The 15,440-nt window shown below is 40.9% G+C and overlaps 1 protein-coding gene across 1 annotated transcript in view; it reads left to right on the forward strand.

Moving 5' to 3' along the window:
• Positions 1-15,440, forward strand: part of WWP2 (WW domain containing E3 ubiquitin protein ligase 2) — a 164,943-nt gene that overhangs the window by 8,901 nt on the left and 140,602 nt on the right. Inside the window, exons 2-3 of the mRNA XM_006156931.3 lie at positions 5,559-5,706; positions 6,062-6,183. Coding sequence (XP_006156993.1) covers positions 5,559-5,706; positions 6,062-6,183 — 270 coding nt within the window. The remainder of the gene's footprint in view (positions 1-5,558; positions 5,707-6,061; positions 6,184-15,440) is intronic.

Below are 15,440 nucleotides of genomic sequence, written 5' to 3' on the forward strand. Positions count from 1 at the left end.
CTGAGTCACAGTTGTTTATTTCTTGACTTCTTCCCTACTGGTCCATGGGGCCTGCAGAAGACAGTTATTGCTAAAAACAACCTGGATGGATTTGGCTTTTGCCAACTTGTAGACCCTTGTAGGACTAGGTCTGGGAGGGAGAGATTTGCCAACCCTTAACAGCAGGGAGCTCAGGCTAGGATAGCCTGAGGGCTCCTGCCCACTGTGGGTGGGGAACTCAATCATATCCTCTGATTCGAGGCACAAGATAGAGGATGTAGATGTGTTTCATCCCAGAAACCTACAGTTTCCACCATGGGTAATTTATGCTACAGGAGGATGCATGTCCAGCCCCTAGGTGTAATTGTTGCTTAGCTTTGTGTTTGAGTCTTTGGGTTGCTGAATGCTGCCACATGAAGGCTGGGAGCAGAAGAGGAAACACAGATGGCTAATGAGGTGTGGAAAAAATATTCACCGTCACTAGCAACTAAGAACAGCAATAGAACAAATAAGCCAAGCCCGATAATGACAGATGGCACGGTGTGGGGTCAGACTAGTCGGGTGCACATCAGGCTCGTAGCTCACTGGTTATACAGCTTGGGCAGTGGCCTTCTCAGAAGATGGTGTGATTATAGTCTCCATCGCATGAGTTTGTGGTGAGGGTTCACTTAGAAAATGTATGGCTTGGTTCAGTGTCTGTATTAAGTGCTCATTAAATGTTACTTTTTTTTTTTTAATTGCCAGTGGACATATGTGCTCATCAGAGAGAAGCACCACCCCCTAATCGGGCATGGTCATGCTGCAGTTCTTTTCCCTTCATTTCTTTATCCCATCAGGATTGTGACCATGCATTCATTCATGCTGGCATGTTTTTCAAGCGCTGGGGCCAGAATTCGAACCATTGTTAGCCACGTAGGATCCAGCTACTCATTCACAATGCTTAATGGCTGCACTACAGGGCTGGCCCTATCTTTTTATTTTTAGACAGGATCTTGCTATGTTACAGTAGTCCTGCCTTAGTGTCCCAAGTCGCTGGGACTATGAGTCATGTATTCACACCCAGATCTTGCAGATAGGGTCTTGCTGCATCACTCAGACTGGTGGTGAACTCATGATTCTCCTGACTCAACCTTCCCAGTCTGGGTCACAGGTATGCATCACCGCACCTTGTTTTATTTATTTATTTATTTTAAAGATTTATTTACTTATTAAATTTTATTTATTCATTCATTTATTTTAATTTGACCAGAAAGCGACACAGAGAGAGAGAGAAAGTGAGAAATCAAGCTGCCAGGTCCAGGACTCGAACCATGGTCGGCCATGTGGGAGTGTCCAGCGCCTTAACCACCACCACCTGCTGGTCCCCACTGCATCTTGTTTTTTACAATAGAATGAGCAGAGAATCAAACGTGGCCTCCCATGTGGCCCTAGCCTGTGGAACAGCAGCACCTGTCAGCTTCTGTAACTGAGGCTTAGTTATAATCGTTATACTTTTTTTTTCAATCCTGTGTGATTTTCAAACAGTGGAAAAATCTAATATTCAGTACTCTGTGGTATTTAGTGAAATGGATATTTTTCTGTAATACCGATGGAAGTCTACATGGGTTTATCCCTTTTGCGAAAGTATTGAGCATTTTAAATTAAATTAATTAAGATTTTTGCTATAGGGCACTTGTGCTTGCCAGAGAATCAGAAAGTGAGAAATCATCCTGTGGGGAGATGGCTATGCTGAGATCCCTTTTCATCTATTCTCCTCTCAAGATTTTGGGGCACATACACCAGGTGTGAGTTTCAAGCCATCCAAGTCTCCAGCTGCAGTCAACCATGTGGGAGTTCAGTGATATAATCATTACACCATCTGCTGGTCCTGAATTAAACACTTTTTTAAAAAATTTAAATTTGGGAATCAGCAGTTAGCGTAATGGCTATGTCGCTGGACTCCCACGTAGTCAACCGCGGTTCACGTCCTGGACCCAGTGGCTTAAAACTCAGGCCGGGTGCGTGTGTGTGTGTGCCCAAGATCCCAAGAGGAGAATGGAGGAGAAGGGATTGTGGCGTGACCATCCGCCCTGGGGGGTGATTTTTCGCTTTCTGTCTCTCTGTCTCTCTTGGTCTGGCTGGTGAGCGCACGTGCCCTATAGCGAAAACCTCTCAAAAAAATTTAAATTTATTTATTTGCATTCATTCACTGTACATCCTTACAGCAAACAAAATGAGATTTCCCATTCAGAATGCACTGTATATTGGCTCAGTCAATATACAGTCAAGCAAATCAACGTATGTGTTAATCGTCAACAAATAATTTTCCATTTGTTTCCTGTACATTTTGCTATTTTTGCCATCCTTGATTCCCTATCTCTCACCCTCTGCCGTGTCTCACCCTCCTCTCACACTGTCTTTGGTATCCATGGTTGTTTTCTATGTCTTTTCCCCCACATTTTATTTATTCGCTAATGCACTTAATTAATCTAAATACTTCCAATAGCAAGTACAGTAGATATATACCTATTCATGAACACAAGTCTGACTTTAGGCAAAAACCTCAGTGAGTAGAATGAACATACTAAAAAGTAGCACCTAGCTGTGACTATATAGCTTACTGCAGTCATCAAATACGCATTTTTTTTAAATTTTAGGAAAAATAGTTTTTGTGTTTCTTTTTCTCCTGAGAATTTTTTTAAAAATTAGTTTACATTTATCCCCTAATCATCATCATGGCATATAAAAAGTGGTTTCCCATCCAGAATATACTGCATAGTGGCTTTATCATGTACGTTAACATCAATAATTTTTCATTTCTAGTTTCAAATATATATGTGTGTGTGTATTAATTTATTTATATATATGGGGGGAGAGGTTTTTGCTACAGGGCGCATGTGCTCGCCAGAGAGACAGAAAGTGAGAAATCACCCCCCGGGGGGATGGCCATGTCGCAATACCCTCTTCTCCATTCTTCTCTCGGGATCTTGGGCATGCACGCACACACACCCGGCATGAGTTTAAGCCATCGGGTCCAGGACTTGAACTATGGTCGACTATATGGGAGTTCAGCAACATAGCTATTACACTAACTGTTGGTCCCAGTAATCTTACTACTTTCAATAGCAAGTTCAGCTGGTAATTTCAAGAAAAGCAGTTTTGAATTGGTAAGGAAATTTACTTAAAGCCTGGAAACAGGTTAGTATTCTATTCAAATAGAAGGTACATGAACCTATTGACAGCTCAAGACAGGACAAAAACTCTTAAAACCGGACAACAAAGTCTAGAAGAAAAGCAGCAATATTTTAGTCAAAAGTCACAGAATGCTTTCACCAGCTCAGTCTCATGTACTTAATCTATCTTCTGTTGTGGTTTGATTTTCCCAATTGAATTCTGGGATATAATATCCAACTCCAAACTTGTCCCTATGGTTAAGTTGGCCATTAGTTTTTGAACTCTTATTTCTGTGTGACTACATTTAATTTTTCTGACATAGCATTCCTTTGAGAACTTCTTAGAGATCTGGTCTGGTGCTGATAAATTCTTTCAGGTTTTATCTGAGAATGTTCTTGTCTTTTCTTCCCACATGAAGGATAATCTTGCCAGATACAGTATTCTTGGTTGAAATTCCTTTTCCCTTAACACTTTTTTCCCATTCCTTCCTTGCTCGTGTTGTTTTCGATGAGAAGTCTGCTATTAGTCTGATGGGATGTTATTTGTAGGTAACTTGCTGTTTCTCTCCTGCCAATCTTAGTGTCTTGTCTTTGTCTGTGGTTTTGGTCAGCCTGGCTATAATGTGTCTTGGATAAGATCTTCTTGGGTTGATTCTATTTGGTGGCCTTTGTATTTCTTGGGACTGGATCTTTGAGTGCCTCTCTAGATTTGGAAAGTTTTCTTGCAGGATTTCATGGAATAGATTATCAATGCCCTATGAGTCTCTTCGCCTTCTGGGATGCCTATTATCTGGATGTTTGGACGTTTGATGGTATCTTGTACTTTTCATATATTTTTCTCAAATTTTGGGGCAATTTTCTCAGTCTTCGTGGTGGATTTTTCTAGGTCAGCAATTTTTTCTTCTATGTCTGAGATTCTGTTTTCTGTATGTTCTTGTCTGCTTTTAAAACTTTCAAGAGAGATTTTGACTTCTTGTAGTATAGCCTTAATCTCTAACAGTTCCACTTGATTCTTTTGTAAAGTGTGTAATTCCTCTTTCAGATCTTGCAAGAATTTCCTCACCTCCTGGAACTCATCAACTCCTTTCTCCTTTCTCTTCTGCAGTTCATTGTCTCTCTTCTCTTCCATCTCTGTTAGCTTTGCCATTACGAACATTCTATATTCTTTATCAGACATTTCCATGATTTTCATTGAACAGTCTGTGGATGAAGAGGAGTTATTCTTTTCCCTTGGAGGAGAGGTATTTTCTTGTTTTCCCGTATTTCTTGTGATCCTGCAGTCATTTCTACTCATCTGATGGATGGTGTGTTTCTTCCCAAACTTGAAGTTCAATCTGAGTGCCCAGGAGGGTGCAGAAAAAGAAACAGAGAGAGAGAAACAACAACAACAAAAACAACCAAGAAACAGAGAAAAAGAGAAAAAAAAACCTAAAAAAAAATAACTAAAAAGATTTTTTTTAAAAAAAGCAAAAATTACAAAAAAAAAGAACACAGAGAAAGAGGTAGAGAGAAGCAGAGGCAGAGGCGGAGAGAAGGCTTGAGGGAGCTCCTACAACTGGAGTTTGTGAGCTGGAGGCTGAATTATCAGTAGAAAATGTTCATTTTTTAATTTCCTGAAATCACTAGTTCTCATGAAGGTGTCTTTTCAAGTACTTTTTTTTTTTTTTTTAAGAGAGATTTTTGCTATAGGGTGCATGTGCTCACCAGAGACAGAAAGCGAGAAATCACTCCCAGGGAGCATGGCCATGCTGCGATCTCTTCCCCAATCTCTGGGGATTTTGAGCATATATGTATGTATATGTGTATACACACACACACACACACACACACACGTGCCTGGTGTGAGTTTTAGGTCAACAGTTCCAGGACTTGAACCACAGTTGAACCGCTATATGGGAATCCAATGACATAACCATTATGCCATCTGCTGGTCTCCCAAATTGAGCACTTTTAAGAACTTTAAAAACATAGTCCTGTTTGAAGGACTACTCAGAAACACATGCAAATATATTCATTTGTGGTAATTTTTCTAGAGAAAACAGTTGCAAGCCATCTTTCAACAGTGAAAGAAAAATTAACATATTCATACCGTGGGATTACATTGCTGTCACTTGGGATTGATTTGGAAGGTGAAGAATTTTTAAAGAACTGGGGAAATAAAAAATTTTTAAAAAACTAGAAGGGCATGTATCAATAATACATTGGTAACAATTACTAATGATAATTATCCTAGTAGTTTCAGGTTAGGAGTTCTTTTTTTTTATATTCATGCTTTAAAAAATAAACTCACCTTTCTTTAAAAGTATTTTAGAATCAGGACAAAACAACATTTATTTTTTCAAAGAAACAGCCGAAAAGAACTAGAACATCTGCCACAGGGGGGCATCCAGGAGCCCTGACTCATCTCTGACTTGCTTTCTCGTCCAGTGGTATCAGCAAAGCCCAAGGTGCATAATCGTCAACCTCGGATTAACTCCTATGTGGAGGTGGCAGTGGATGGACTCCCCAGCGAGACCAAAAAGACTGGAAAGCGCATTGGGAGCTCTGAGCTTCTCTGGAACGAGATCATCATTTTGTAAGAGAAAGTGCTTTCTTTCTGAACGCAGTAAGATGGGGGCTTGAGTGAAGGTGCCCAAGGGGGGATGTGGAGGTCACAGGTGTTCTGTGCAGCCCTAGCTGCTTCTGCCTGTGGTTCCCCAGCTGCCTTTCTTTAGGGATTTCTACCTCATTGAGCTCATAGAGTGTTCATTGTTAGCTAGAGGGTTATAGGGTCAGCCTTGTTGGGGGGGGCGGGGAGGGTATGTATGAGTGCTTTCCTGTTTTGGTCCCTCCCCCCACAAGATGTCAGCAGTATAGGTTAACTGTTTTCTTCTAAGTTATAGGAGTGACCAGTCTACCTAGATGAAATGAATCAAGGGTTTGTTTTCTAGGAATGTCACGGCCCAGAGTCACTTGGACTTGAAGGTCTGGAGCTGCCATACCTTGAGAAATGAACTGCTTGGCACTGCCTCTGTCAACCTCTCCAACGTCCTGAAGAACAATGGCGGCAAAAGTATGTATGCGTGGGGGCCAACGTGATTCATCTGAATGGTGGGGAGGACATGCAGACATACCTGGTGATACAGTGTCTTCACCATCCCTCCCCCGCCCCGGGTGCCATTGGGGAGTTTTAGGAAGGTTGAGAGTTCTTCTCTGCACCCCCTGCAGAGTTCAGCCCCTTTGCCAGGAGCTGGAGAGGTGGGATGCAGTGCCCTGTCCTCTGATCCTTCCTCAGGCAGGGAACTTTCCATCTGCCGTGCTCCTCTTCCTGATGCAGGAGAGGTGTGATACGTTATTTTCAACTGTCAGATGCCTACAGCCTAAATCATTGCTTTTACAATCTGAGCCCCGGAACGGAACAATGGAGCTGTGTGTAGATGTGTGCGTGTGCACATGCACGGGTATGTCTGCTTGCGACTGTGTTATAAGTAGTACCCTGCGCTTAGTAGGCACTTGGTAAACACTTACTGGGGATTGGAATGTGATGGAAGCTCCACCTTAATTCTCCAGGGTGCCTCTGCTGCACGGACATATAAATCCTCACGTCTGTTTATTGCTGTTTGTGGTCAGTGGCATAACTCGTGGCTGTGGTATTTGGACCCTCCCTCATAAAGCCTCTATTCAGAGCAGTACCACATATGGTGAATGCCTGCTACAGAAAGAAAGGCTCCTTTTTCTCTTGATGTCTGCTGTCTAGAAAATATTTTCTGAAAGTAGCTTTAACTTAAGAGAGATTGGGGAGGTGTTGAGTGTCGAGTCCCAGGGAGAGCATTGCACTGATCAAGAGTCTTGCTTCTGGAGCCTGTCCTTTCCGATGGGCTACTTGAGAGATGTCTGAGCCTCCACTGGTCTGTTCCTTTCTGCTGGGCACGTAGAGAAAGGAGAATCCAGTCTGACCTGAGGAATCTTTGAAAATCAGAGATATATCTGTTTTAATTCTGGAGAGAACTCTCTGATGCTTTGTCTTGGGAGTGATTTTTTTTAAAAAGTTTATTTCTTAAGAGAGGCACACATAGAGAGATAAGGAGACAGATAGGCACCCCCAACAAAGGTCTCATGCTGAGAAATCCATTCTCAGCCTCAGCTGGCCCAGATCACCAGCATGTGTTTGTGCTCTTTGTGCTCGGGGAGGTCCCAAGATGGGATCCTATGATCTTTCCCAGGTAGATCTGCCTGCATTACCACTGCACTGCTCCCTGGCCTCCAGAGTCAGTCTTTATTTTCTCAAACCCTGACTTGTCTTCTGTAATTCAGTTATCAAGGAGCAGTAGCCATTATGCATGTCCCTGTCTTTCCTTCTTTGTTTGTCAGCATACTTTTGCTTTTGATGACAGAAGTACTTCTAGAAATCAGAAATTACAGAAAAATACATAGAATTTATAAAGAAAATAAAATTTGCCCATATGCATAGCATTTAGTGGTAATTACTGTTAATTTTTTTTTCTTTAGAGAGAGATTTTTTGCTACAGGGCATGTGCACTTGCCTGAGAGAGACAGAAAGTGAGGCGCCCTACCCCAACCCCGGGAGGATGGCCACGTTGCAGTCTTTCTTCTCCCTTCTCCTCTTATTTTAGACACACATGCACGTGTGCCTGGCATGATTTTCAAGCTGTCAGATCAGAGACTCAGACTGCGGTTGGCCATGTGGGAGTCTAGCACCTTAACCACTATGCCACCTCTCTGGCCTCACTGTTAACATTTTGCTATGTACACTTTTGAGCATTTCTTCTATATATAAATATATGGAGATCATACACAAAATTATTTTACAACTCACATTTTTCTTTAAAATGTATTAATATGTCTTAATTTTGCTATAAAATATACATAACATGTTATCATCATAACCATTTTTTTTGGAGAGGTTTTGAGACAGAGAAACAGAAAGCGAGAAATCACCCCCCGGGTGGGATGGCCACGCCGCAATCCCTTCTCCTCCATTCTCCTCCCAGGATCTTGGGCATGCATGCACATGCGCCCGGTGTGAGTTTTAAGCCACCAGGTCTGGGATGCAAACCGCAGTCGACTACGTGGGAGTCCAGGGACATAGCCATTACGCTAACTGCTGGTCCCTCATCATAACCATTTTAAAGTGTATGGTTCAATGATATTAAGTATATTCACCTTGTTGTGCATCCCTTACCATCAACTCTTCCAGAATGTTTTTCATTTTGCAAAACTGAAACCTGTACCCATAAAGCAACACTCTAGCCCTCTCTACCCTCCAACCTTTGCCAATCACCATTCTACTGTCTGTCTCTATGAATGTGGCCACCCTACTACTCTAGGAATTACTACTCCAGGGGGGATGGCCATGCCACAATCCCTTCTCCATCCTTTTTTAGGGATTTGGGGCATGTATGCACATGTGCCCAGCATGAGTTTCAAGCCGTTGGGTCCAGGACCAGAGCCATTGTCAGCCACGTAGGAATCCAGCACCCTAACCATTATGCCATGTGCTGGCCTCTAAAATTCAGTTTTTTTTGTTTGTTTGTTTTGTTTTTTTTTTTGAGAGATTTTCACTGTAGAGCGCGTGCGCTCGCCAGACGGACAGAGAGAGACATAGAGACAGAAAGCGAGAAATCACCCCCCAGGGGGGATGGTTACGCCGCAATCCCTTCTCCTCCATTCTCCTCTCGGGATCTTGGGCACGCATGCACACACGCCTGGCATGAGTTTTAAGCCACCGGGTCCGGGACACGAACCGCGGTCGACTACATGGGAGTCCAGTGACATAGCCATTACGCTAACTACTGGTTCCCTAAAATTCAGTTTTTGATGACTGCCTACTAATAGTCTATCCTATAACTGTAAAATTTAAGGCTGAACATTTGGCTAGTTTTCAGTATTTTGCAGTCAGAAATAATGCTATGATAAACTTGCAAGTTGATAAACGTTTGTATCTCTTTATAGAACATGGGGGAGAGGAGCACCCTTCACAAGATCTGGTCATAACACAATCCTTTTCCTCTAGTTCTCTAGCACCATTAGATCTTGGTACTTGGTTGGTTCGGGTTCACTGGGCCAGGAATATAAACCATGGCCACCATGTGGTTGGCTTCTCTGGAGAGTGCATTACTACTGCACCTGCAGAGCCAGCCCAGATCTCCTTTATTAAAATTATTTAATTAAACTTTATTTATCTATTTAATTTTTAAAAATTTGTCCAGAGAGGAACAGAGAGAGAGAGAGAGAGAGAGAGAGAGAGAGAGAGAGAAATGAGAGAGCAAGTTGCTAGGTCTGGGACTTGAACCGATGTTGGCCCTGTGAGATTCCCATCGCCCTTAACCACCATGCCACCTGCTGGCCCTCCTAGCCCAGATCTTTCATTGTTGAAAATTTACTAAGCTTAAATTATTGAATCTTACCAGGTTTAAACATGTTTCAAGGTTTCTGACATGTGTTGCCAGATTAACCTCTAGAAAGTTCTACCAGTTTAGTCTCCCATCAGCAGTGGCTAAAATTGCTGGTTTCTACTGCGCCTTATATATTATTTATAAAAAACATTTTTTGGGCTTATTTGATAATTACTACCAGTATGCCATATTTGCTTCATCTCTTTTTATCTGACTGAAATATTTTGAAGCCAATTATAGGTGTTGTGACGTCTTTATGATATTTTATCAAGATTCTACAGCATGCATTTTGTAGAAAAAATTCCTTACATAATTACCAAATTGCTATCACAGTTAACAATATTGCTGCTAATTCCTTATTGTAATTTCCAGTATATGAATCATTGTTGTATTTGTGATCTAAGTGTTATTTTACAGGTGGTTTGCTTGAACCTGGGTTTGGCAAATGGTCATTGCGTTTGGTTGTTATGTCCCTTAAGGCCCCCACTTCCACCTCACTTTTTTTGTGCCATGATTTATTGAAGGGTATTGAATATTTTAAAAATGTGTTTATTGCCCTATTAATGTCCGTTGCTCATTTTTATATTGGAGTGTGTATTTTTCTTTTGGTTTTGAAAGAGCTCTTTATATCTTAAGTTTTTATTCTTTGTTTTATAATTTGTAAATATTTTTCCAGTTTTTCATATACATTTTAAAAAATTGCTATAGGGTCCTTGTGCTCGCCAGAGAGAGACAGAGAGAGAGAGGGAGAGAGGGAAGACATGCATGTGTGCCTGGCGTGTTTTCAATGCACCAGGTCTGGGACTCAAACTGGTTGGCCATGTGGGAGTCCAGTGCCCGAATCACTATACCACCTGCTGATTTCCTCCAAATACTTTTTTTTTTTCTTCTTTTTTCTTTTTTTTGGAGAGGTTTTTGCTATAGGGCACGTGCACTCGCCAGACAGACAGAGACAGACAGAGAGAAAGCGAGAAATCACCCCCCAGGGGGGATGGCCACGCTGCAATCCCTTCTCCTCCATTCTCCTCTCGGGATCTTGGGCACGCACGGACACGGGCCCGGCGTGAGTTTAAGCCACCGGGTCCAGGACGTGAACCGCGGTCGACTACGTGGGAATCCAGCGACATAGCCATTACGCCAACTGCTGGTCCTCCTCCAAATACTTTTTAAACATTTGTAGTTCGGTCTGTTACCCTACATACAAGAGATTTTCAAAAATTCATGAAAAATGTGTATTATGAAAAAACTATGTGTATATTTCACAATTCACACCAAAATAAACTCTCCCTTTTTTAAAAAGAATTATTTTATTTAACTTTATTTATTTATTTTAATTTGATGGGGGGAGGAGGAGACACACACACACACACACACACACACACACACACACAGAAGACAAAAAAAGCCTTCAGGTCAGGGACTCAAACCTCATTCGGCCATGTGAGAGTCCAGTACCCTTAACCACCATGCCACCTGCTGTCCCTAATAAACTCTCACCTTAATTCCACTATCCCATGAATTTTTTCCTATGTATTTTCAGCCTTTTCTCTCATGCTTTGAAAAGCATTATCTGTTTTGAGATCAAGGTCAATAGCTGCCTCTGTTTTTCCCTTGTTTTTTTTTTTTTTTTCTTCACATTTTAGTCTTTATCCAGTTAATTTATTTTTCCGTTTGATGTGAGTAGGGATCTAACCTAATATCTTATCTACTAGTTAACTGTTTGCTTGAGCACTACTTAATGGAATAACCCATCTATTTTCCCAGTGATTAGAGTTGCTACCTTCAGCATGTATTATGTATACTTGGGTCCATTTAGGGACTTTCTGATTCATTCATTCTGTTTTTCCTTTGGCTATAGGGTGCCAGCACTTGCAGGAGAGAAACAGAGAAAGAGAGAAAGAGAAACTGAGAAAGCACAACCCTGGGGGGATGACCACTTCACAATCCCTTTTTCTTCATTCTCCTCTTGGGATTTTGGGCATGGATACATATGTGCGTGGGCATGTGCTTCAAGCCCTTGAGTCTAGGGCTCGAACCGTGCAATTAACCTTGTGTGTTCCAGCCACCTTAACTACCATGCCATCAGCTGGCCCCATTCATTCTTTTTTTTCCCCCCTTAAATTTGCCATAGGGTTAGTGTGCTCGCTGGAGAGAGACAGAGAGAGGGAGAGAGAAAGTGAGAGACCCCCTCTATGGGGCATGTGTCATGCCACAATTCTTTCTTCACCATTTCTCCCTCCTTTCAGGATTTTGGGCAGACATGCACATGTACCCAGTGTTTTTCAGTCTGTTGAGTTCAGGACTTGAACATACGGTCAGTCATGTGGGATCCAGCTCCTGTAACCACCTAGCCACAGGCTGGCCCCCATCAGTTGTTTTATTAGACTTTACAAATCCCCTCTGTCTTAGCTACTTTAACTTTGTTTGAATATCTGGTAGTTCAAGTTTCTTCTTTTTTCAAAAATTTCTTGACTCTTTTCTCTACAAATATAACAAATATGGTTTGTTATTTAGATTATCTTGCCAGAATCACTCCTCTTCCTCCCCTTCCCCACACAGAAAAATCCCTTGAGATTTTATTATAATCTTGTAATAGGTAAAGTTAATTTGATAGAGAATTTCCATACTGAGTCTTCCTACCCAGGAACATGGAATGTTTCTAAATTCATTCTAATAATTTTGAAGTTATCCGTAGATTGACTCTAATTTTTAGGAAGTTTCGATAATAGCTCTGGCTCTGCAGAACTGTGGTTAAGCTCTGTGTGGAAGGAGGCAGATCCTCTTCTTCCATTCCACCTTCCTGTCAGGATCCATGCACACATGGCTAGCATGGTTTGCAAGTCCCCCTGAGATCGAGGTTCGAACCTCAGTTGGCCATGTGGGATCTGGCTTCTTTTTTTCCTTCCCTATCTATCTGTCTATCTACCTACCTATCTATTTTTGTGATTTTCAAGCTACCAGGTCTGGGACTTGAACCGCAGTCGGCCATATGGAAATCTAGTGCCATGCCACCTGGTAGAAGGGATTTGGCCCCTTTAACCACTGGATCATGGGGGTTGACCAGTTTTTTTAATTTATTATCTTGATTTCCTACTAGTAAAAGGATTTTCTAGATTTTCTAGAATATACTTTAAAAAAAATAATTATTTATTTTATTTAATTTATTATTATTATTATTATTTTAAATTTGACCAGAGTCAGTTGGGGGTGGAGGGAGTGAGAAAGCAAGCCGCTAGGTCTGAGACTCGAACTGGGGTTGGCCATGTGGGAGTCCTACGCCTTAAGCACGAAGCTACCTGCTGGCCCCTATACTTAATTGTTTAAAGAACATTATTCCTTGAAATTTTTGTTTGAATTGTTTGTTCATGTTTTATTTGGGAGTTTTCTATCTGTGTTCCTCAGTGAGATTTGTGTGTAGTTTTGCTCTATTTTTGTCAGCTTTGGAATCAAGGCTAAGCTAATTTTATAAATAAATTGAAGTGCTTTTGAGTTTTGGGAACAGACTCTATAAAATGGAAATTATCTGTTCCATGATTGTAGGAAAGAGCTCAACCATGAAACCAACTGGGTCTGGCATCTTTCTTTAGAATAATTCATCTGTTCCATGTTTGTAGGAAAGAGCTCAACCATGAAACCAACTGGGTCTGGCATCTTTCTTTAGAATAATTCTTTGATGACTTTTTCAGTTTTTTTTTTTTTCTTTCCCATAATTGTTGGTTGGTTCAACTTTTCTGTTTCATTCCAAGTCAATTTTGTTAATTCATTTTTTTTCTGAGAAAATAATTTCATGAGATTTTCAAGTTTATTGGTGTAATGATTATTTTACTTTTCTGTCTTTTATTCTAAAGATTTTAAATAACATTGTTATTTTTAAAAACATAATTTTTCTAACTTTAAACATTATTTTTTAAAGAATTATTTTATTTAAGTTTATTTATTTTTTAATTTCACCAGAGAGGGTCAGAGAGAGAAGAGAAAGGGAGAGAAAGCAAGCTGCCAGGTCTGGGATTTGAACTGCAGTCAGCCATGTGTGAAAATCCAGCACCCTCAACCACCATGTCACTTGCCAGCCCCACTTTATACTTGGATATTCATAGATATTTTTCCCCCAATTTTTTCCCTGACTACCTTAATAATTTTGTTTTAACTTCTGGCCTTTTTTTATTTAATAATTTCTTTTTAAAATTTTTAAAAGGATGATTTTATTTAACTTTATTTATTTATTTATTTATTTATTTATTTAAACTTGACCAGAGAAGGACTGAGTGAGAGAGAGGGAAAGTGAGAAAGCAAGGCACTAGGTCTGGGATTCTAACCATGGTTGACCGTGTGGGAGTCCAGTGCCCCTAACCACCACACTACCTGCTGGCCTCTTCATTTACTTTGAATAGAACAACTTCTTGGATTTATTTCTCAATTATACAATATTTTCTAATTATGTTTTCAACTATTAACTATTTTTTTACTCTTTCCTCAGATCTGTTTTATTTATTTATATAATAGAAATGAATTCAACCAGTCAGTCGTATATTTAGCCTTTTGAGGTGAAAGCATAGTGCATTTACTTTAAAAAGTTAATTTATTTAACTTTTATTGTTGTTATTGTTATTTTAAAATTTGATCAGAGAGAGAAAGGAAAGTGAGAAAGCAAGCTGACAGATCCAGGACTCAAACCACAGTCGACTATGTGGGAGTCCAGTGTCGCAACATCCATGCCACCTGCCAGCCCCAGAGCATTTACTTTTGTCCTTTTTTTGTTTAATAATGAAAATATTCCTGCCTTGAACTTGTCTTTGCTTTTTTTCCACCTGAGTATTGAATCTTTTTTTTTTTTTAATTTGCCTTAAGGGTATGTAAGCTCACCAGAGAGAGACACAGAGTGATAAAAGAGAAAGGGAAAGCGAGAAATCACACCCCAGGGGAATGGCCATGTTGCAATTCATTCTCCTCCCTTCTTCTCTTGGGATTTTGGGCACGAATGCATGCCTGATGCCCTGGCATGTTTTTCAAACTGCTGGGTCCAGGATTTGAACCTAGCAGTCAGCTATATGGGATTTAGTTGCCTTAACCACCATGCTACCAACTAGCCCTGGATTGTTTTTCTTTCAAGGTGGAGTATATAAATGTTAAGTGTCACAGCGGTATGATTAGGAACATATGTTAGCATTTGTGTAATCCCACTTCAGTCAAGATATAGAATATTTCCAACACCTTCAGCACCTCATGTCCCTTCCAGTCAATATCTCTTCCTACCCCATTCTGTTATCCACTTCTCTTTTTTTACTTTTCTTTTTCTTTTTCTTTTTTTTTAAAGAAAGGTTTTTGCTAAAGGGCACACGTGCTCGCTGGAGAGACAAAGAGAAACAGAAAGACAGAAAGCAAGAAATCACCCTCCAGGGTGCATGGCCACACCGTAATCCCCTGTCTTCTGTTCTCCTCTTAGGATTCTGGGCATGCACCTACACGGATCTGGTGTGAGTTTCAAGTCATGAGGTCTGGGACTTGAACCACCATTTACTATGTGGAAGTCCAGTGACGTAACCATTAACACCATCTGATGGTCCCGATCCTCTTTTTTTTTTTTTTTTTAAAAAAAAAAAGGTTTTTGCCATAGAACACACACTCTCACCAGAGACAGAAAAATGTGAGAAATCACCCTTCAGTGGGGATGACCATGCCACAGTCCTGTCTCTCATTCTCTTGAGGTTACGAGCACTTACTGGCACTGGTCTGTTGTGATTGTCAAGCCACTGGGTCCAGGACTCACACTCCAGCCAGCCATGTGGGAGTCCAGCGCCTTAAGCACCACGCCACCCGCTGGCCCCATCCACATTTTTTTGCATGTGTCAGTGATTTGCTTTTTTATTTGGGAGCAGTAGTCTAGTACAAGAATATATTGCTATTTCACAAACTA

Source organism: Tupaia chinensis, unplaced genomic scaffold (assembly GCF_000334495.1).
Source record: "Tupaia chinensis unplaced genomic scaffold, TupChi_1.0 Scaffold000523_1, whole genome shotgun sequence".
Taxonomy (NCBI): domain Eukaryota; kingdom Metazoa; phylum Chordata; class Mammalia; order Scandentia; family Tupaiidae; genus Tupaia; species Tupaia belangeri.